At 46.3% G+C, this 20,986-nt stretch overlaps 2 protein-coding genes across 2 annotated transcripts in view; both read right to left on the reverse strand.

Moving 5' to 3' along the window:
* Positions 1–20,986, reverse strand: part of LOC147121439 (D-beta-hydroxybutyrate dehydrogenase, mitochondrial-like) — a 496,438-nt gene that overhangs the window by 32,232 nt on the left and 443,220 nt on the right. The window lies entirely within an intron of this gene.
* The window catches only part of LOC147121440 (D-beta-hydroxybutyrate dehydrogenase, mitochondrial-like), a 56,628-nt gene continuing 39,552 nt past the window's right edge, over positions 3,911–20,986 (reverse strand). The window contains exons 2-4 of the mRNA XM_085981683.1: positions 17,963–18,115; positions 4,644–4,777; positions 3,911–4,551 (exon numbers count right to left, since the gene is read on the reverse strand). Of these exons, the coding sequence (XP_085837809.1) occupies positions 4,177–4,551; positions 4,644–4,777; positions 17,963–18,115 (662 nt within the window). The 3' untranslated portion in view covers positions 3,911–4,176. The remainder of the gene's footprint in view (positions 4,552–4,643; positions 4,778–17,962; positions 18,116–20,986) is intronic.

A 20,986-nucleotide genomic window follows, 5' to 3' on the forward strand; every position in this document is an offset into this window, starting at 1 on the left:
CTCATTATCCGCTCATTAGCAATAGAGTGACATTAAGGTTCGACCAATCGTACGGTCGAGCGACCCGACGGGTCGACCAATCGCTGCGTGGCGGGGGGCGGGTTCCTGGCGCGTGCGGGCCCTCCTAGAGTCGAGTGATGGGACGACTGACCAATCCTACGCTTCGGTGACCTGACGGTCGACCAATTGGTGCGTGTGGTGGGCGGGGCTCTTATTGTTCCAAACTTTTCATTTCTTTTTCCCGCTTTCTGCATCTTTAAAAAAAAAGTTGCTTTTAAAACGCATATTGTTTTTTAAAAAAGTTAATTACTTTCTAAATCTTTTATCTAATCTCATTAATTTACCTACCTTTCCCCGTTTTTGCAGGTAGGCCTTGAAGCCTGGGCGTCTGTTGCCAGCCATGCTGGACCCCTAGGCAATTGTTTTTGTGGCAAGCGCCTCCCACCCCTCACACCCCGCCCCCCCCCCCACCCCCCGCTGGGCCCAATTCCGAACCAGCGGCCAGCCATCTTGGTAAAGGCTGGCTTGGGCTCACTGCAAGCTCCTCGTGCTTCATTCGGGGGGGGGGGTGCTCGGGAGGGGAGGGGGAGCGGAGAGGGTTACCCCGGCAACTGGGCTTGCCAGCCGCAATCGGCCGCTCAGGCCCAGGCCCGGTCCCGGAGATCGGGAGGCGGAGAGGGGAGGGAGGGGTTACCAAGGCAACCGGGCCCGGCCAGCCACAATCGGCCGTCTCAGGCCCGGCCTCGGGAGGGCAGGGCGCGGGCTCACCGGGGCGCTGCGCTCGGCAATGTCAGTGCGTGGGGGCGGCACGGAACTCAGCGGAGCCATCACCGGCAGAGGGGAGAGGGTCTGCTGGCTCCCCGCCCTCCCTTTCTCCCCCCCTCCTCCACCCCTCCCCTCTCCCCCTCCCCTCCTCTCCCACTCCCCTCTCCCCCTCCCTCCCCTCCCCTTCCCTCCCCCTCCCCCCCTTCCTCCCTCCCCTCCCCTTCCCCCCTCCTCCCCCTTCCTACCCCCCTCCTCCCCTTCCTCCCCCTCCCCTCCCCTCCCCCCCTCCCCTTCCTCCCCCCCTCCACCTCCTCCCCTCCCCTCCCCCCTCCCCCTCCTTCCCCTCCCCTCCCCCCCTCCCCTTCCTCCCCCTCCCCCTCCTCCCCCTTCTCCCCCTCCCTCCCCTCCCTCCCCCACCCCCTCTCTCCCCCCTCCTCCTCCTCCCCTCCTCCTCCCCCCTCCTCCTCCCTCCTCCCCCCTCCCTCCTCCTCCTCCTCCCCCCTCCTCCTCCCCCCCTCCCCCCTCCTCCTCCCTCCTCCCCCTCCTCCTCCCCCTCCCCCCTCCTCCTCCCCCTCCCCCCTCCTCCTCCCCCCCCTCCTCCCCCCCCTCCTCCCCCCTCCTCCTCCCCCCTCCTCCTCCCCCCTCCCCCTCCCTCCCCCCTCCTCCTCCAGTTCTGGTCACCACACTTTAGGAAGGATGTGAAGACCCTTGAGAGGGTGCAGAGGAGATTTACCAGAATGGTTCCGGGGATGGGGGATCTAAGCTACAAGGACAGGTTGGAGAAGCTGGAAATAACAACAGAAAATGCTGGAAAACTCAGCAGGCCAGGCAACATCCATCGAGAGAAATTAGAGTCGACGTTTCGGGTGAACCCTTTTTCAAAACTGGAAAGGAAATGAAATAGATCGAAAGGCAGGGCTGGGAGAGAACAAAACAAGTGGAAAGACATTAAGAGATATTCAAAACGAGATGAGATAGTGATAGGACAAGTGGAGACAAAAGACGGCTCAGATTAGGTGTGAAATGTACTGGCAGAATGAGAGACAGCTGCCATGTGGGAGAGAGAAAAAAAAAGGAAAAGAGGGGGGGGAAACCAAAACAAAGGGGTGGATAAAAAATATAAGTTAAAATGTAATAGGGGCCGAGGTTATGATGAGAAGCTGGATTTGTTTTCATTAGAGCAAAAGGAGGTTGAGCGGCGATTCAATAGGGGTGTACAAGATTATGACGGGTTTGGATAGGCTAGACAGGGAAAGGCTGTTCCCACTAGTTGATGGTACAAGGACTAGGACACAGATTTAAGGTTTTGGGCAAGAGCTACGGGGGAGGGGGGGATGTGAGGAAAAACTTTTTACGCAGCGAGTGGTGTGGACCTGGAACTCGCTGCCGACGGAAGTGGTGGAAGCGGAGACACTCAATGTTTAAGGGGAGACTGGATAGGCACTTGAGGGAAATAAACTAGCAGGGCTACGGGGATAGAGTGGGGGAATGGGACTGACTCGATTGCTCTGCAGAGAGCTGGCATGGACTCAATGGGCCGAATGGCCTCCTTCTGTGCCGTTGTGACTCTGACTCTAAGCTCTTACAATCTGTTTTTATATTTCTTGCTAATTTGCAGTCATTCTATTTTCTCCCTTTTTTTCAATTTTTGGTCATCCTTTGCTGGTTTCTAATGCTCTCCCAATCCTTAGGCTTACTACTATTCTTTGCAACATTATAAGTCTCTTCTTTTAATCTAACACTATCCTTAACTTCTTTATTTAGCCACAGATGGATCACTTTTCCCGTGGAGTTTTATTTCTCAATGGAATGTATATTTGTGGAGACTATTTCTTTAAATGTTTGCCACTGTTTATCTACAAGTAATACCTTTTAATAGATTTTCCCAATCTACCTTAGCCAACTCGCCCCTCATACATATGTAATTTTTCTTTTATTTATTTGTTCCTGGAATGTGGGCGTCGCTGGCAAGGCCAACATTTATCGCCCATCCCTAATTGCCCTTAATGTGGTGGTGAGCTGCCTTCTTGAACTGCTGCAGTCCGTGTGGTGATTGATTTTTGTAGCGATTTGTTCTAACTGAATAGTTTGCTCGGCCATTTTAGAGGGCAGTTAAGAGTCAACCACATTGCTGTGGATCTGGAGTCACATATAGGCCAGACCAAGTAAGGACGGCAGATTTCCTCCCCTAAAGGACATTAGTGAACCAGATAGGTTTTTATGACAATCCGATAGTTTCATGGACACCATTACTGATACTAGCTTTTTTTTAAAGTCTATCTATAGCCCTTGTTATTCGATTCACCATGACACTGGTCCCAGCCTGGTTTAAGTGAAGCCCATCCCAATGGAACATCTCCCTCTTTCCCCAGTACTGGTACCAGTACCCCATGAATCAAAACCCCTTCATCCCACACCACCCTGAGCCACACATTTATATTTCTGATCTGCTTGACCCTATGCCAATTTGCACGTGGCTCAGGTAGTAATCCAGAGATTATAATCTTGAGGTTCTGCTTATTAATTTAGACCCTAGCTCCTCAAACACCCTCAGCAGCACCTCATTCTTAGCTCTACCTATGTCGTCGGTTCCTATGTGGACCACGACAACTGAATCCTCCCACTCATGCTCCAATTTGTTTGCCAGCCGCGAGGAGATATCCTTAACCCTGACTTTAATCTATTCAATAGACTTGGTTTCTAATGCCGTTAACTTGTTAGCTATCTAAAGATTCTAATCCTAACCAGAGTCTAATCTTTCCCGGTGAGAAATGCTGTGGAACTTATGTGCAGATCTGGCTGCAGGAACAATCTGACGTCTTCCAAGGTATCAAGACTGAGGCATAACCTAAGTTGCAACTCATGGGAAAGAGCACGGAATGATCCCTGGTTCAATAGTTCCTGCTGTAGTTGTATTTTTATATGCCTTTTAAATTTTCATACTGTGTTTTTGGAACAGGTGGAGGCCATTCAGCACCTCGAGCCTGTGCCGTCATTCAATTAGATCATGGCTGATCTGTATCTTAACTCCATCTACCTGCCTTGGTTCCATAACCCTTAATACCCTTGAATAACAAAAAGCCATCAATCCTTATCTACCATGTTAGTTAGCTCCTTAAAAAAAATTCTACTTATAGTAGCCAATAAAATATATTATATTTCTTTCAAAGAGACAAATAACATTTATCGGAACAACAATTGGCTACAGCTCACAGTTGAGGGAAGATGAAGTTGATGTAAATTATTCACTATTTAAAAATATCAAATTGTACATTTGACAGATTATGACCTAAATGCAGAGGCACAGTGTGAAGTAAAAACTACAGGCAGTACAAGATTATAAATGCTTTTTATTAATCTCCACCATTTCATCACCTTCAGCACCAAATTTTAAACCAAAGTTGCTTCATTCTAGTTATTTATCTGGGAAGCTACCAATGCGGTCCTTTTGCGGCTTCCTTTGCTATAACTGAAAAAGGCATCCGTGAACCAGGTTGGAAAGTGAACACACATAAAAATAATGACCCTTTCAACCATGGAAACCACAAGGTATCGTGCCTTAGGACTGGCGGATATTAGAGCCTCTACGACAGTATCTGTAACATCCACAGGATTCCGGGGGTATGTGTTCACAGCTTTCTGTACATCATCAATGCAAAGCTGCATGTACTCTTTGCTGTAGACACTTTTTAGAGCGTCATTTAATTTGTTCCAGACCTCTTCAGCTTTCTCCACTTGTAGAATGTTTGTTGCAAGTGCATAGTTCCCTGGCTCAATGATGCAGACCTGGCGGAAACAATGTGCTTTTGTAATACAGAATGAACCTTCATTTGGCTCATTTTTGTTTAAGACCTGCAAATTTGATATTGGTGGCTTACCTTTATTCCAAATTTCTTCATTTCAATCCTCAAGCAGTCTGAAAATGCTTCTATACCACACTTAGTGATCAAATAGATACTACCTCCCCCAACGTGAATATATGCAGTCATGCTAGACTTAAAAACAAAGTGACCTAAAATATATAAAAAACAAGTTACTTTTCAGAACAACAAATAGTAAACAGTCTAGAAATTCCACTGTGCAATGAAGAAACCAGTGGACTTGTAAGTGAGGGGGAAACTATTGGGGCCAATCCATTTCTGCCAGGCTTCTGTTGTTTTCGCGCTGCCACAGTGGATGAGGGAACAAGCATTCCTTCTGCCTGCCCCTCCAAGTCCCAATGACACTTTTGTGGGTGCATCTGGTGGGACCCTGGACTACTATGGGAGCAGCAGCCAAGAGGTTGAGAACAATATTGCAAATAGTGGTCATATGATTATAGGTTTGAGGGGGGGGAAGGTTTTAAATTTAATTAAGATAAACCTTGAAGGGATAAGAATGAATTGACCACAGTAAATAGTGGGAAGCAGTCAAAGTATTTGGTACGATACAAAACCAGTACATAACCTTAAAAGGCAAAGGTTCAACTTCTGTAGTTAAGCAGCCATGGTCTACGAATGGAGAGAGACAATATCGAGATAAAAGAAAAGACTTGCACAAATACAATAAAAGTAGAAATCTAATAGACTGGGACAGCTATAAAAAGCAACAAAGGGATACAAGGAAAGTAATGAGAGAAGGAGAGAGTGCTAATGGGGAATGTGAGCTCATTAAAAAGACAGATGCAGGTGAGAGGACTATTATGTCCGTGTATAATTGAGACACGGACTGCAGGAGTTGGTTATAACAGGTCTTTACTGAATGGAGACAACCTGGAACTACTATGCAAATGTTACTACACAGGCTTATATACAGGGGTGGTCACGACTGGTACTGCAGTATACAGGGGCTGCAGAATATAGTTCCTTCTGCAAAGTACATACACAACAATTCCTCCCCTTTTAGCTAAACAGTACATAACATTCGATTAACAATGAAATAACATATTTACAATTACAGTTGCTAGATACATTAGTTGAAGTTAAGCAATTATAAGTTCAGTCTTTGAGGAGGCTTCCTGATTCTGTCTGGATAACGCCTCTTTGGGGTATCAGGTTCTTCTGGCAAAGTTGAGTCGGGATCAATGTCGTTGTTTGGTTCGTCTGCTTCCAATATCACCGATTCTGAGGTAGATGCAATTGGTACTTTGGTTTCATCGCCAGGTGTATCAGATCGTGGTGTGGAGTTGACGTTTCCCAGTGACTCTAGAATCTGGTCAGCATGGCGTCTTACAATGCTCTCTCCAACGTCCACGGTATACATTAGAGGTCCTTGCCGTGTACAGATCGTTCCTGGCTGCCATTTCTCTGTGCGGTAGTCCCGGGCCAAAACTGGTTGACCTATCTTAAAACTCCTGGTCGGCCTTTCATTCATATTCTGAAACTGCCTGTTCTCCACATCTCTTCTGATGTTGGGCTTAACCAAATCCAAGTGGCATCGTAGTCTTCGATTGAAGAACATCATGGCTGGAGTTTGGTTGGTAACCGCATGTGTCGCATTCCGGTAGGCAAACAAGAAGTTATCCACCTTGTGTTGTAGGGGTATATCTTCATTACACATTGCCTTGATAGCCTTCTTGAATGTTTGAACGAACCTCTCAGCCAATCCATTCGTGGCTGGATGATATGGGGCGGATGTGTAATGCTTAACACCATTGTTCTTTAAGAACCTCCGGAACTCTTCAGACACAAACTGTGGTCCATTGTCGGAGCAAATCTGTTCAGGCAGCCCATTCCTGGCGCATATGGTTCGTAAGACTGTGATAGTTTTTTCTGTGGTGGTTGAGGACATTTTTATTAGCTCTGGCCACTTTGAATGTGCATCCACCGCAATTAAAAACATCGAGTCCATAAATGGATCAGCAAAATCAATGTGCACCCTTTGCCATGGAGATGAGGGCCACTCCCATGGATGTAGAGGGGCTTGTGGTGGGGCGTTTTGGCCCTTCTGGCATCCTGTACAGCTCTTGGTCATCTCTTCGATTTCTCTATCGATTCCCGGCCAGCACACAAACGCTCTGGCTAAGTTCTTCATTTTTACCCCTCCCAGATGACCCTCATGAAGCTCATTGAGCACTCTATCCTTAAATTTGGGTGGGATTACTATTCTGGATCCACACATCAAGGTTCCTCTGCACACTGACAGCTGTTCTCTTCTCGGCGAGAATGCTGGCAGCAGTGGATCGCCATGTGCTGGCCATCCCTTCACCGTTAAATCGTAGACCCAGGAGAGTGTCGGGTCATTTCGTGTTTCCTTTTCTATGTTTGCATTTGTCACAGGGAGACATTTGACTATGGTCGAGTGGAATATCTCCACTGGATCCACTGCAAGTTCTTCTTCCACCGTCGGCAACGGTAGGCGCGACAATCCATCAGCATTCCCATGCTGTTTAGTTCCTTTGTACTCGATGTCATATTGGTGTGCCCCTAGGAAAAGGGACCACCTCTGTAGCCGTTGTGCTGTCATTATCGGTACGCCCTTCTGAGGGTTGAAGATGGAGACAAGAGGTTGATGATCAGTTAGTAGAGTAAATTTCTGACCGTGCAGGTAGTGATTGAACTTCTTCACCCCCCATACCAGGCTGAGGGCCTCTCTGTCAATCTGGCCATAGTTACGCTCGGCTGAAGTTAACGAGCGTGATGCAAAAGCTAACGGCCTCTCTGAACCATCAAGGAATTTAAGTGACAGTACCGCCCCAATGCCGTAGGGAGATGCATCACATGCCAGTCTTATCGGTAGTGATGGGTTGTAGTGAGCCGATACTTCTCTTGAAGTGATTAGGTCCTTACTCTTCTGAAAGGCCCGCTTACATTCATCGCTCCATTTCCATGCTACTCCCGTTTGTAGTAGGGTGTTCAGTGGGTGCAGAATTGTGGACAAATTCGGCAAAAACTTATGGTAGTAATTCACCAATCCGAGGAATGACCTCAGTTGCGACACATTTTCAGGCGCTGGAGCCTTAACTACCGCTTCAATTTTGTCAGGGGACTTATGTAACCCCTCTTCATCAATCACGTGGCCACAATACGATATCTGTTTCTTAAAAAACTCGCACTTGGGGCGATTGGCTCGTAGCCCATGTTCACGTAGTCTAGTGAGCACCTGCTCTATGTTGGCAAGGTGTTCACTGTCATCTTCACCTGTCACTAGGATGTCGTCCAAGTAACACTGAGTCCCCGGAATCCCTTGCAGGACTTGTTCCATCGCTCTTTGCCATATCGCCAGAGCTGATGCTACTCCGAATACCAGTCGATTATACTGGTAAAGACCTTTGTGAGTTTTATCGTGAAATACTTCCTGGAGGATTCTTCAACCTCCATCTGCAAATATGCTTGTGCTAGGTCAATTTTTGTAAAACGCTTCCCTCCAGATAGTGAGGCGAAGATATCTTCTATCCTTGGAAGAGGATATTGTACTGTGTGAAGGACTGGGTTCACCGTCACCTTGAAGTCCCCACAGATGCGAACCTTCCTTGGCTCCTCAGACTTATTGTTTAACGTTTTCTTCATGACAGGAATGATGGGTGTCGCCCACTCGCTCCAGTCTACCTTAGATAACACGCCTGCATTCTCCAGATTCTCCAGCTCTGCCTCGACGGCTGGGCGAATTGTATATGGTACCGGTCTTGCTTTGAAAAACTTGGGAATTGCATTCTCTTCTATTTTTATCGAGGCGGTTACGCCTTTAAGAGTTCCCAGTTCTTGTTGAAATACCTCTTTGGCGTTAGCTAAGATTGTTGACAATCGTCCAGGAGTGACGTCGTCATCCTTTTTACCAGCCACCATCAGTGCCTGAATGGAGTGCCAGTCTAAACTTATCTTTCTGATCCATTCACGTCCCAATAACGGTGGTCCACCATCTTGCAGTATGTACAGATACAATTTCTGTATTTCCTTGCTGTTGTATTCGACAGGCACCCTTATTTTTCCTCTGGGGTATACTTTTTGCCCCGTATACGTCTTCAAGACAATGGATGTCTCTTTCAAGGGTATGTGTGAGAATAACCGCTCGTAGTCTCGTCGATTCATGACGGTTAGAGCTGATCCTGTATCCAATTCCATTTTGACTTGGGACCCTGCTATCGTGAGGGTGACCCAAATGGTTCGGTGATCCTCTTTTGCGATTACGTTGTGAAGTTTGAGACAGCTTAGTCTCTTGTTCCCGGATTCACTATCGCTCATCTGGTCTTCGGAACTACTGTCCGTCATCTTTTGTACTTTCCTGTACGGTTCCTTAGTAGCCTTTTTGTTGTCGTTGGTCTTCTTCCCAGACCTGCAAACTCGTGCAATGTGTCCCATCGTTCCGCATTGCCTGCATATTTTGTCCTTGGACCAGCAGTCCTTCTGGTCATGGGTTGTTCTGCCGCAGCGATAACATTTTGCAAATCCCCGTGTCATTTCATGGGTGCCATATTCCTGTGGCTTTTGCTGTATTTCCGCAGCTCCCCTTGCTGCTGCTTTGTACGATACTGCCACGCTGAAAGCCTTATCTCGCGTCAGCTGTTTCTCTGAGAGTAACCTCTTCTGGGTTCCTTCACTCAGGAGTCCACAGACAAATTTGTCCTGTAAGGTATCTGCCAGTCCTGCTCCGAACTGGCAGTGCTTTGATAGCTTGCGTAGTTCCGTAAGGTAATCAGCATTGCTCTCATCTTTATGCTGATTTCTCCTGTGGAATTTAAATCTTTCTGCTATCAGCAGCGGTGTAGGATTTAGGTGTTCCTAGAAACATAGAAACATAGAAGATAGGAGCAGGAGTAGGCCATTCGGCCCTTCGAGCCTGCTCTGCCATTCAATGAGATCATGGCTGATCATCCAAACCCTAGCACCTGGTCCCTACACCGACAGCCATCCCACCCAAGCCCTATCCCCGTAACCCCGTAACCAATCCCCCCTAACACTAAGGGCCAATTTTTTTTATCATGGCCAATCAACCTAACCCGCACATCTTTGGACTGTGGGAGGAAACCGGAGCACCCGGAGGAAACCCACACAAACACAGGGAGAATGTGCAAACTCCACACAGACAGTCACCCGAGGCCGGATTTGAACCCGTGTCCCTGGCGCTGTGAGGCAACAGTGCTAACCACTATGCCACCGTGCTGCCACCGTTCCTGTAGGATGGCAACAATTTCGTTAAAACTCTTCGCCTTCGGTTTGGCTGAAGTAATCAGGTCCTGCAACAGGCCGTACGTTCTTGCGCCCATTAAGTTTAGCAGTACCGATGCCTTTTTCTCATCGGCTACTTCGTTTGCCTCGCAATATACCTCGACTCTTTCCACATACGTGGTCCAGTCTTCTATTGCATTATCGAAGGCAGTGATAGTGCCAGTCTTTGGCATCTTGGAAATCTAAGATGGCACCTCCCGCGCTTTGCCTTCTTCCCCGATTTAACAAAATGGCGCCTCCCGCGCTTTGCCTTCTTCCCCGCTGGATTAAGATGGCGCCTCCCGCGCTTTCTGTCTTCTCCGCTGTTGCTAGCGCTGTTGCTGGCATTTTATGCCTTGATGGCGACGCCCTATGGTCTTCGCGCACTTCCCCCCGCGCTGCTGTTAACGCCGCTCTCCGCGGTTCCCGTGGCAAACTGCAGCTCCTCGCTGCTTTCTGCGCGTTTAATTTTTATTATTTCCCCGTCGTCGGAACAACCCTGCGGGACACTTGCCTCCCTCTTCTCGGCTCTGTACACTGCCCGGCTTCGTAGCACCGGCTGCGCCCTGTGTGCTCCACCCTCTCTCTCTCTCCTCTTCCCGACAATGCTGCTCGGCCCCGTTGCAAAGCCACCCACTCGAGCTCTAGACCGCCGCAGCCCAGGAGGGGTCAGTGTACTACCTGCCACCAGCCCGATTAGCTGAAGCACCATCGACAGGATAACCAAGCCCCGCTCTCGACAGCCTCTCCTGCAAATCTTCAACTCCGCTGACTCAGAGGCGGATGCCCACGGTCGACGCCCATTTCTTCTGTTTCTTTCTTCCTTCTGGCCTCGACCTCTGATAACTTCGCTTCAGGGATGGATCCCCATGAGGTGGTGCAGACTGTAGGTAAGTTCGTATCTGCTCATCGCCAGTATTACGTCCGTGTATAATTGAGACATGGACTGCAGGAGTTGGTTATAACAGGTCTTTACTGAATGGAGACAACCTGGAACTACTATGCAAATGTTACTACACAGGCTTATATACAGGGGTGGTCACTACTGGTACTGCAGTATACAGGGGCTGCAGAATATAGTTCCTTCTGCAAAGTACATACACTACAAGGACAATGGGCAATAAGGAAATGGCAGACTTGTCAAATTACATAGAATGTACAGCACAGAAACAGGCCGTCGGCCCCAATCAGTCCATGCCGGTGTTTATGCTCCACTCGAGCCACCTTCCATCCATCCTTCATCTAACTATCAACATAACACTATCTCTGTCTCCCTCATATGCTATCTAGCCTCCCCTTAAATGCATCTATACTATTCACCTCAACTATTCCCTGTGGTAGCGAGTTCCACATTCTCACCACTCTCTGGGTAAAGAAGTTTCTTCTGAATTCCTTATTTGATTTCTTGGTGACTATCATATTGATGGCCTCTAGTTTTGCTCTTCCCCCACAAGTGGAAACACTGTCTACTCTATCAAAACGTTTCATAATTTTAAAGACCCCTATTAGGTCACCCCTCAGCCTTCTTTTTTCCAAATCTGTTTTCACAGCGGAGGAAGAAGTCAGAATACCAACAGCACTCTGGAACCTGGAAATAAGTCAAAGGAAGAGTTTAATGGATTTAATATAAGTTAAAAAATGATAAAGAAGAAAATAATGGGGCTTAAGATAAGCACATTTCCAGGATCTGGTTCCCACAGCAGAATATTAAAAGAAATAGGTGAAGAAATTGCTGATGCATTGTCAGAATTTTTCAAAGCTCTCTAGATTGAGGAATTGTGCCTTTTGGATTGGAAAATTGCAAATGTTGGTCATTATTTAAGAAGGAACAGAGAGAGGAAAAAACAAGTAACTACAGACTCAGCAAGGAAGTCATAAGCCATTTCACTTGTACCACAGAGTGAAATAGGGAGTGTGTGGTTGCTACCAGTTATTCTGCCATATAGTAACGAGACTACATGTATGGGCACATTTTCCAAATGCACGATGCTGGCAGGCAGCCTCGTTTGTTGGCCATGCTGCACAGGATTTTCCATCATCTTGAAATAAAGACAGAAAGTAGCAGGGGTTCCAACATGCACCGTCGATTGACAAGGCCCTCCACCAGCAGCGTGTTGAAAATTGTCCTTGTTGTGTAATTCTTGAAAGCAACTGAAACGGAGCTAAGTTATATTCAGTTGAACCCAGCTAAACCGGTCAGAGAAAGAATCATTACAGCACTGAAGGCAGCCATTCGAGCCCGTTCCGGCTCTCTGCAAGAGCGCTTCAGCTAGTCCCACTCCCCCGCCCTGCAAATTTCTTCCCTTCAGATACTTATAACCACTCGCTGCGTAAAAAAAGTTTCTTACATCACCTTAGGTTCTTTTGCCAATCACCTTAAATCTGTGTCCTCTGGTTCTCGACCCTTCTGCCAATGGAAACAGTTTCCCACTATCTATTCTGTCCAGACCCCTCATGATTTTGAACAGCTCTATCAAATCTCCTCTCAACCTTCTCTGCTCCAAGGAGAACAACCCCAGTTTCTCTAGTCTATCAATGTAACTGAAGTCCCTCATTTGTGGAATCATTCTCGTAAATCTTTTCTGCACCCTCTCCAAAACCTTCACATCCTTCCTAAAGTGTGGTGCCCAGAATTGGACACAATACTCTAGTTGGGGCCAAACCAGAGTTTTATACAGGCTCATCATAATTTTCACACTTTTGTACTCTATACCTTTATTCATGAAGCCCAGGACCCCATAAGCCTTTTTAATTGCTTTCTCAACCTGCCCTACCACCTTAAACGATTTGTGCACACATACCCCCAGGTATTTCTGTTCGTGCACCCCCTTCAGGATTGTAACATTTTGTTTATATGTCCTCTCCTCATTCTTTCTACCAAAATGTATCACTTCACATTTTTCTGCATTAAATTTCATCTGCCATGTGTCTGCCCATTTCACCAGCCTGTATGTCTTCCTAAAGTCTATCACTCTCCTCCTCACTGTTCACTATACTTCCAAGTTTTGTGTCATCTGCAAATTTTGAAATTGTGCCCTGTACACATACATCCAATCATTAATATAGATCAAGAAAAGCAGTGGTCCTACAACTGACCCCTGAAGAACGCCACTGTATACCTTCCTCCAGTCTGAAAAACAACCATTCATCACTACTCTCTTGTTTCCTATCACTTAGCCAATTTCGTATCCATGCTGCCACTGTCCCTTTTATTTCATGGACTTCAACTTTGCTGGCAAGCCTATAATGTGGCACTTTGTCGAACGCCTTTTGGAAATCCATGTACACTACATCAACTGCATTACCCTCATCAACCCTCTGTTACCTCAAAGAACTCTATCAAGTTAGTTAAACACGATTTGCCTTTAACAAATCTGTGCTGACTTTCCTTAGTTAATCCACACTTGTCCAAGCGACTGTTACTTTTGTCCATGAATACGGTTTCTAAAAGCTTCCCCACTACCGAGGACAAACTGACTGGCCTGTAGTTACTGGGTTTATCTTTACATCCTTTTTTGAACAAGGGTGTAACATTTACAATTCTCCAATCCTCTGGCACCATCCCCGTATCCAAGGAGGATTGGAATATTATGGCCAGTACCTCCGCGATTTTCTCCCGCAACATGCTAGGATGCATCCCAGCCGCTCCTGGTGATTTATGTACTTTAAGTACAGCCAGCCTTTCTAATACCTCCTCTATCAATTTTTATCCTATCTCCTCTATCAATTTTTATCCTATCAAGTATCTCCACTACCTCCTCCTTTACTATGTCTATAACAGCATCCTCTTCCTTGGTGAAGACAGATGCAAAGTACTCATTTAGTACCTCAGCCATACCCTCTGCCTCCATGCATAGGTCTCCTTTTTGGTCCCTAATTGGCCCCACCCCTCCTCTTACTATTTATATGTCTATAGAAGACTTTTGGATTACCTTTTATGTTGGCTGCCATTCTATTCTCATACCCTCTCTTTGCCCCTCTTATTTTTTCACTTCTCTGACCATCCTATATATAGCCTGATTCTCAGATGTATTTGCAACCTGACATCCGTCATATGCGCTCTTTTACTGCTTCATCAATATCTCTATCTCTTTTGTCATCCAGGGAGTCCTAACTTCAGTTGCCCTGCCTTTCCCCCTGGTGGGAATGCAGCTCAAATGTAACTGAACCATTTCCTCTTTAAGGCAGCCCATTGTACCATTACAGTTTTGCCTGCCAATCTTTGATTCCAGTTTACCCAGGCTAGATTTGTTCTCATCCCACTGAAATTGGCCTTCCCCCAGTTAAACATTTTTACTCTAGATTGCTCACTGTCCTTTTCCATAGTTAATCTAAACCTTATGACACTGATCCCTAGATGTTCACCTACTGACACTTGCCCTACCTCACTTCCCCAGAACCAGATCCAGCAATGCCTTCACCCTCGTCAGGCCGGAAACATACTGATCAAGAAAGTTCTCCTGAACACACCCTTCAGAAATTCTTCCCCCTCTCTGCCCTTTATGCTATCATTATCCCAGTCTATATTAGGATAGTTGAAGTCCCTCATTATCACTACTCTATAGTTCTTGCACCTCTAATTTCTCTGCAAATTTGCTCCTACATATTTTTCCCCACTATTTGGTGGTCTATAGAATACACCTAATAGTGTAATGGCACCTCTATTACTTCTTAACTCTGCCATATAGATTCTGTCCTTGACCCCTACAGGACATCCTCCCTCTCCAGCACTAACATTCTCCTTGACCAATACTGCCACATCACCTATCTTTCCTGAACACCTTATATCCAGGAATATTTAATACCCAATTCTGCCCTTTTTTGAGCCAGGTCTCAGTTATTGCCACAACATCATATTCCCATGTGGCAATTTTTGCCTGCAGCTCACTTACCTTGGTTATTATGCTTTGAGCTTTCACATACATACACTGTAAAACCATTTTAGACCATCCTGTAGTCGCTTAGTTTGACCACCCACCACCACCTTACTACTTCTTACTTTAGTGCTCTGCCTCTCCCAATCCATTGGGCACTTTATTTCTCCTTTCTAATGTTACATCCTGATGCCCATCTCCATGCCAAATTAGTTTAAACCTTCCCCAACAGCACGAGCAAACCTCCCAGTGAGGATATTGGTTCCGGCCCTGTTGAGGTGCAACCCGTCAGGCCTGTACAGGTCCCACCTCCCCCAGAACCGGCCCCAATGCCCCAGGAATCTAAAGCCCTCCCTCCTACACCATCTCCAGCCATGCATTCATCTGCGTTATCCTCCTATTTCTACACTCACTAGCTCATGGCACCAGGAGTAATCCGAAGAATACTACCTTTGAGGTCCTGCTTTTTAATCTCTTTCCTAGCTCCCTGAAATCTGCCTGGAGGACCTCATCCCTCTTTCTACCTATGTTGTTGGTACTGATATGGACCACGACCTCTGGCTGTTCACCCTGCCGTCTCAATGTTTTGCAGCCGCTCGGTGACATCCTTGACCCTGGCACCATTCCATCCTGGAGTCACTTCTCTGGCCACAGAAATGTCTGTCTGCTCCCCTAACTACCGAATCCCCTACCACTATTGCTTTCCCACTCTTCTTCCTCCCTCCTGTACAGCTGAGCCACACGTGGTGCCACAGACTTGGCTCTGGCTATACACCAGAGGAGCCATCGCCCTCACTAGTACTCAGAACAGAATATTGGTTGGAGAGAGAGAGAGAGAGAGAGAGAGAGATGCACTCAGGGAACTCTTGCACTACCTGCCTGGTCCTCCTCTTCTGTCTGGTGGTCATCCATTCCCTTTCTGGCTGTACACTCTGGGGTGACCACCTCCTGAAACGTGCTATCCAGGTAGCTCTCAGCCTCACTGATGCACCGTAGTGACATCAGCTGCTGCTCAAGCTCCAAAACCCGGAGCTCAAGCTCCTCCAGCTGATGACACACTGCACATTTGGTTGTCCAGGACACGCGAAGCGTCCAGAGTCCCCACATGGCACAGGGTGTGCATTCCACGGGACTGAACTGCCCTGCCATGCCTTTACTTACTAGACTATTAACTAGAAACAGTTACCAGCTACTCACCAATCAGCTCCTTCCCTGGTTGTGTCATCACTTTAGTGATTTTGCAGTTGTTGCTTTTGTTGTTGTTGTTTCCGCTGGAGGTCCTCCTCGCTGCTCTGATCTGCGTGCTCTCTGGGTCTCCTGCTCGATTTATACACTGCCTCCTTCAAATGATTTTAATTTTACTTTTAATTTTTAGTTTTAATTAGCTAATTTAGTTTAAATTATTAATTCAATAAAGTTATAGTAGTTAACACTCCTTGTTTTTAATTTAATTCACTTACCCAACCTAGAGAGCAAAAGAGCTGTAATACTCACCTACCTGCTGTCCTGTGATGCCACTCCTTGTTTTTTTTTTAAGTTGCCGCTCAGTTCCCTTTATGCCGCCGCCGCCTCCACTCCTACTAAGAAGAACTCAGCTACTGCTGTGCGGATTCAATTCTGAACCATAATTACTGCTCTATTTGTGATGAATACTCAAATTCTCAGTTATTTTTGCACATGTGGAGTTAGGAAAATAAAATATTAGAGATACAATTTTGTGTGGCCGTTGATTTCATGACTTCTCTTTAAACAATTAAATGGTTTTCAACCAATGCTGCACATTATTTAGGCAATTGGGAGAATATCTTCTGGTTGGTGAATGTTGGTGAAAGCACCGTGCGACGTTTTTCTACATTAAAGGCACTATATAAATGCAAGTTGTTATTGTTGTTGAATGTAGAACAACCTGCCAAGCCAAATACAGCATCATATACAGTAGAGCCTAACTATAGAAAGGTGAATTCCCATATTTCTCCTACACCAGTTGAGGACATTGTAATGGTGGGGTTTTTCATTTGCTCATTCCCTTCTTAAGTTGTGCTTGATTCCCAAAAATTGAATTTTCAATCTTAACAGGAGCTCAGACCTTGGGTGTAAGACATGCTTTAATTACAACTATACACATTTTAAAAATAATTGTTCTGGGGATATGGGCAGTACAGGCAAGGCAGCATTTATTGCCCATCCCTAGTTGCATTAAGGGTCAAACATATAGTATGGGGCTGCAGTGACACGTTGGTCAGCCCAGGTAGGAGTAGTAAGCTCCCTGAAGGATACTACTGAGCCTGCTGGGTATTAACAACAATGTAATTGATTCCTTGGCCATTCTCTTCCTGATGCCAGCCCACAAATTACCAGATTAATTGAATTCAATTTCACAACTTGGTGTTTTGAACTGAACCTCTGATTGCTAGTCAAGTATCATAACCATGAGGCCTACCTAAAATAGCCACATATTGTCTGCTAATTTAACAGAAAGCCGATTGTAATTGCAAGCATATCCAAGACACCAGAAGAATAAGAAGAGATGAAAACAAGAGGGCACCAGAAGAAGCGGCCCTTCCAATACAAACTTTCACAGGAGTAACAAGGCATCCAAGAGCAAGCTAGACCTGTGGCTTTTGGCAAATCAAAATACATTTATCGTTGAAGCCACGATAAAAGGCCACTCGGCCCACCGTGCTGATGCCATCTCTTTAAAGCTATCCAATAGTTCCACACCACTGCACTTTCCCCATAGCCCTGCAAGTGTTTCCTTTTCAAGTGGTTATGCAATTCCTTTTTGAAGATGACGGCCAGCTTTTGCTAGTTTTCATGCATGTATCTCTCTCTCATCATCTATTTATCCATCTCCCTTGCCCTCCTCCCCTCGCACAATACTCTATTATTATCATCCCTTCTTTGCTAGTTTTTCCAGTTTTATTTGAATATGCTCTTCTGGACATTGTCCTCAGCATTATCCTGCATGCCTGGCAGATGCAGCAGCATGCAAGCAGAAAATATTTCCGTATATGAATAACGAGCTTTTTCAAAAGAGCTATGAGGTGGTGGCGGGGGAGTTTCAAACAGTTGGTGAAGCATTGGCATTAACCTGCCTTAGTGGTTCTACAGGTCCAAATGAAAGCTGTGCACTCTACATTAAGTAGGAATGTGAACGTGAGTTTTGATTGAAATTGAGACAGCTACAATACTTGAACAAACCTTTAGATTGTTGAAGAAGTGCAATGAAAGCTTTGGCCATTCGGATGCTTCCCCACAGGTTAACATCAGCTTGTCTTTGATAGGCCTGAATGTTGTTCCATTCCACCTCACTCCATGCTGTAATTCCAGCATTGTTAACTAATCCACACAGACCTGAAATAAAAATTCAGCTGGTCAGTACAGTTCAATAACAGTGTATGTGGCTGTAAACAAAGAACTCATTCAGTGCTTGAGAGAGTCTATTTAGAAGGGCCACAGTCATATTGTAGGTCAAGCTATGAAGCAATTAAAATTATCCTCCAGAATTTGTTGCAGTATGGCAAGATTAGAACTTAGTGAAAAGGTCACTCCCCCGCGCCCCCCCCCCCCCGCCCAGAAACGAACATGCAAATGGCTGGATACTTTGCTGAGAAGAGAGATAAAACATAAGTTAACAGAGATGGGAATTTATTCAGGAAAATAAACAGGAAAAGAGAAGTGCCCCTGAAAAAGCTTGGAGACAAACTGTACATTGCAACCCTAGAAAGAAAACTTAAAAAAAGACGATAGCACGGCCCGGATAAGTGGCTCAAACTGCAAATGAATATTACAAACTAGAGAGATAAATTTTCCAACACCCTGATGTTGAATCCATGAATCTTTAGGTAGTGTGTCCTTCAAATAATCGACAGAGACTGCAGAGGAACAATCAACAGGTGTTTACTGGATGAGGGTTGCTCTAAAACTAAACAGTACAGATCCCTACTCAGGGTTATATACAGGTGTGGTCACTGCCAGTACTACAGTATACAGGAGCTGTAAAAAGTAGTTCTCCCCTTAAAGGCACATACACTACAATTCCTCCCCTTTTAGATTAACAGTACCATAACATTCATTTAACAATTAACACTTTTAACATGCAACATTAACTGAAAATAGTCCATTTATAAATTCAGTCTTTGGGGCGGCTTCCTGATCCTTTCTGGATAGCGCCTTTCCTGAGTGTCTTGCTCTTGGTGCGGAGGCGATTCTGGCCCCCTGTCGTCGGTTGGTTCATCAGCTTCCGATACTACTGTTTCTGGGGTAGATGCTACCTGTATGTCGGGTTCATTACCAGGTACGCGAGACATGGGGTTGACTCGTTCCTGTGACACTAGGATCTGGTCGACATGGCGTCTCACAATGTTCTCCCCAACATTCACTGTGTACATTAGTGGCCCCTGCCGTGTGCATATCGTTCCTGGTTGCCATTTCTCTGTTCAGTAGTCGCGGGCCAAGACTGGTTGCCCTACATTGAAGCTCCTTGTCGGCTTCTCATTGATGTGCTGGAATTGCTTATTCTCAACATTTCTTCGTACATTTGGTCTGAGCAAATCCAGACGAGATCTCAACCTTCGATTAAAGAACATCATGGCCGGGGTCTGGTTGGTGACTGCATGTGTCGCAATTCTGTAGGCTAACAGGAAATTGTCCACCTTCTGCTGCAGTGGAATGTCGTCATCGCACATGGCCCTTACGGCCTTTTTAAAGGTTTGTACGAACCTCTCAGCCAATCCATTTGTGGCTGGATGATACGGGGCGGATGTGTAATGCCTTACCCCATTCCTTTTTATAAATTTCCGAAAATCTTCGGACACAAACTGTGGTCTGTTATCAGAGCAAATCTGCTCTGGCAAGCCGTTCCTGGCAAATATGGTCCGTAGGACTGCAATCGTTTTCTCCGTGGTGGTGGAGGACATTTTGATCACCTCAGGCCATTTCAAGTGCGCATCCACAGCTATTAAAAACATTGAGTCCAAGAATGGACCAGCAAAATCAATATGCACCCGTTGCCATGGAGAGGAGGGCCACTCCCATGGGTGTAGAGGGGCATGTGGTGGTGCATTTTGGACCTTCTGGCATCCTGAGCAGCTCTTTGTCAGGTCCTCGATTTGCTGATCGATCCCCGGCCACCACACATAAGCCCGAGCAAGGCTTTTCATTTTCACCTCTCCCAGATGGCCTTCGTGAAGCTCATTGAGCACTCTCTCCCTTAACTTGGGTGGAATTACCACTTGGGATCCACACATCAAGGTCCCCTGGCATACTGACAGCTGTTCTCTTCTGGATGAGAATGCTGGCAACAGTGAGTCGCCATGTTTTGGCCATCCCTTCACCGTCAAGTCATATACCCGAGACAGTGTCGGGTCATTTCGGGTCTCCTTCTCTATATCCGCGTTAGTTACTGGCAAGCGTTCAATTATAGTCGAATAAAATATTTCGACAGGGTCCACTGCTGGTGCTTCCTCCGCCGTAGGCAGTGGCAGGCATGATAGCCCATCAGCGTTTCCATGCTGTTTCGTGCCCTTATACTCGATTTCATATTGGCTCACCCCTAGAAAAAGGGACCATCTTTGTAGCCGTTGCGCAGTCATCACCGGAACGCCCTTCTTTGGATTAAAGATGGAGACAAGTGGTTGGTGGTCAGTCAGCAAAGTGAACTTCTGCCCGTGCAGATAGTGGTTGAACTTTTTCACTCCCCACACTAGGCTGAGGGCCTCCCTGTCAATCTGGGCGTAGTTACGCTCGGCTGAGGTTAGTGACCGAGACGCAAAGGCTACTGGCCTCTCCAAGCCGTCCGGGAATTTGTGCGACAGCACCGCTCCAATACCATAGGGTGATGCATCACACACCAACCGAATTGGTAGTGCTGGGTTGAAATGAGCCAACACTGTAAAGTCTGTGGGTTGTGCAGTTAATAACGACACAGACTTCAGGAGTAACAAACAAACAGGACTTTACTATTCGAAGGTCAGGGCGAATCTGCCCAAGGAATCCTACCACAACGCTTATATACTGGTGTGGTCACTGTCAGTATTACAGTATACAGAAGCCAAACAAGTAGTGCCACACCTAAAGTAGTTCTCTTAAAGGTGAACGGTTACATACAATAGTTTCCTTCAAGGTAGACGGGTACATACACTACAAACACCTCTTTTGATGTGATCAATTCTTTGCACTTCTGGAAAGCTCGTTTACATTCGTCCTTCCACTTCCATGGTACCC

The sequence above is a fragment of the Somniosus microcephalus genome, chromosome 3 (assembly GCF_052327205.1).
Source record: "Somniosus microcephalus isolate GS21.2 chromosome 3, FLI_Smic_1.0, whole genome shotgun sequence".
NCBI classification, from domain to species: domain Eukaryota; kingdom Metazoa; phylum Chordata; class Chondrichthyes; order Squaliformes; family Somniosidae; genus Somniosus; species Somniosus microcephalus.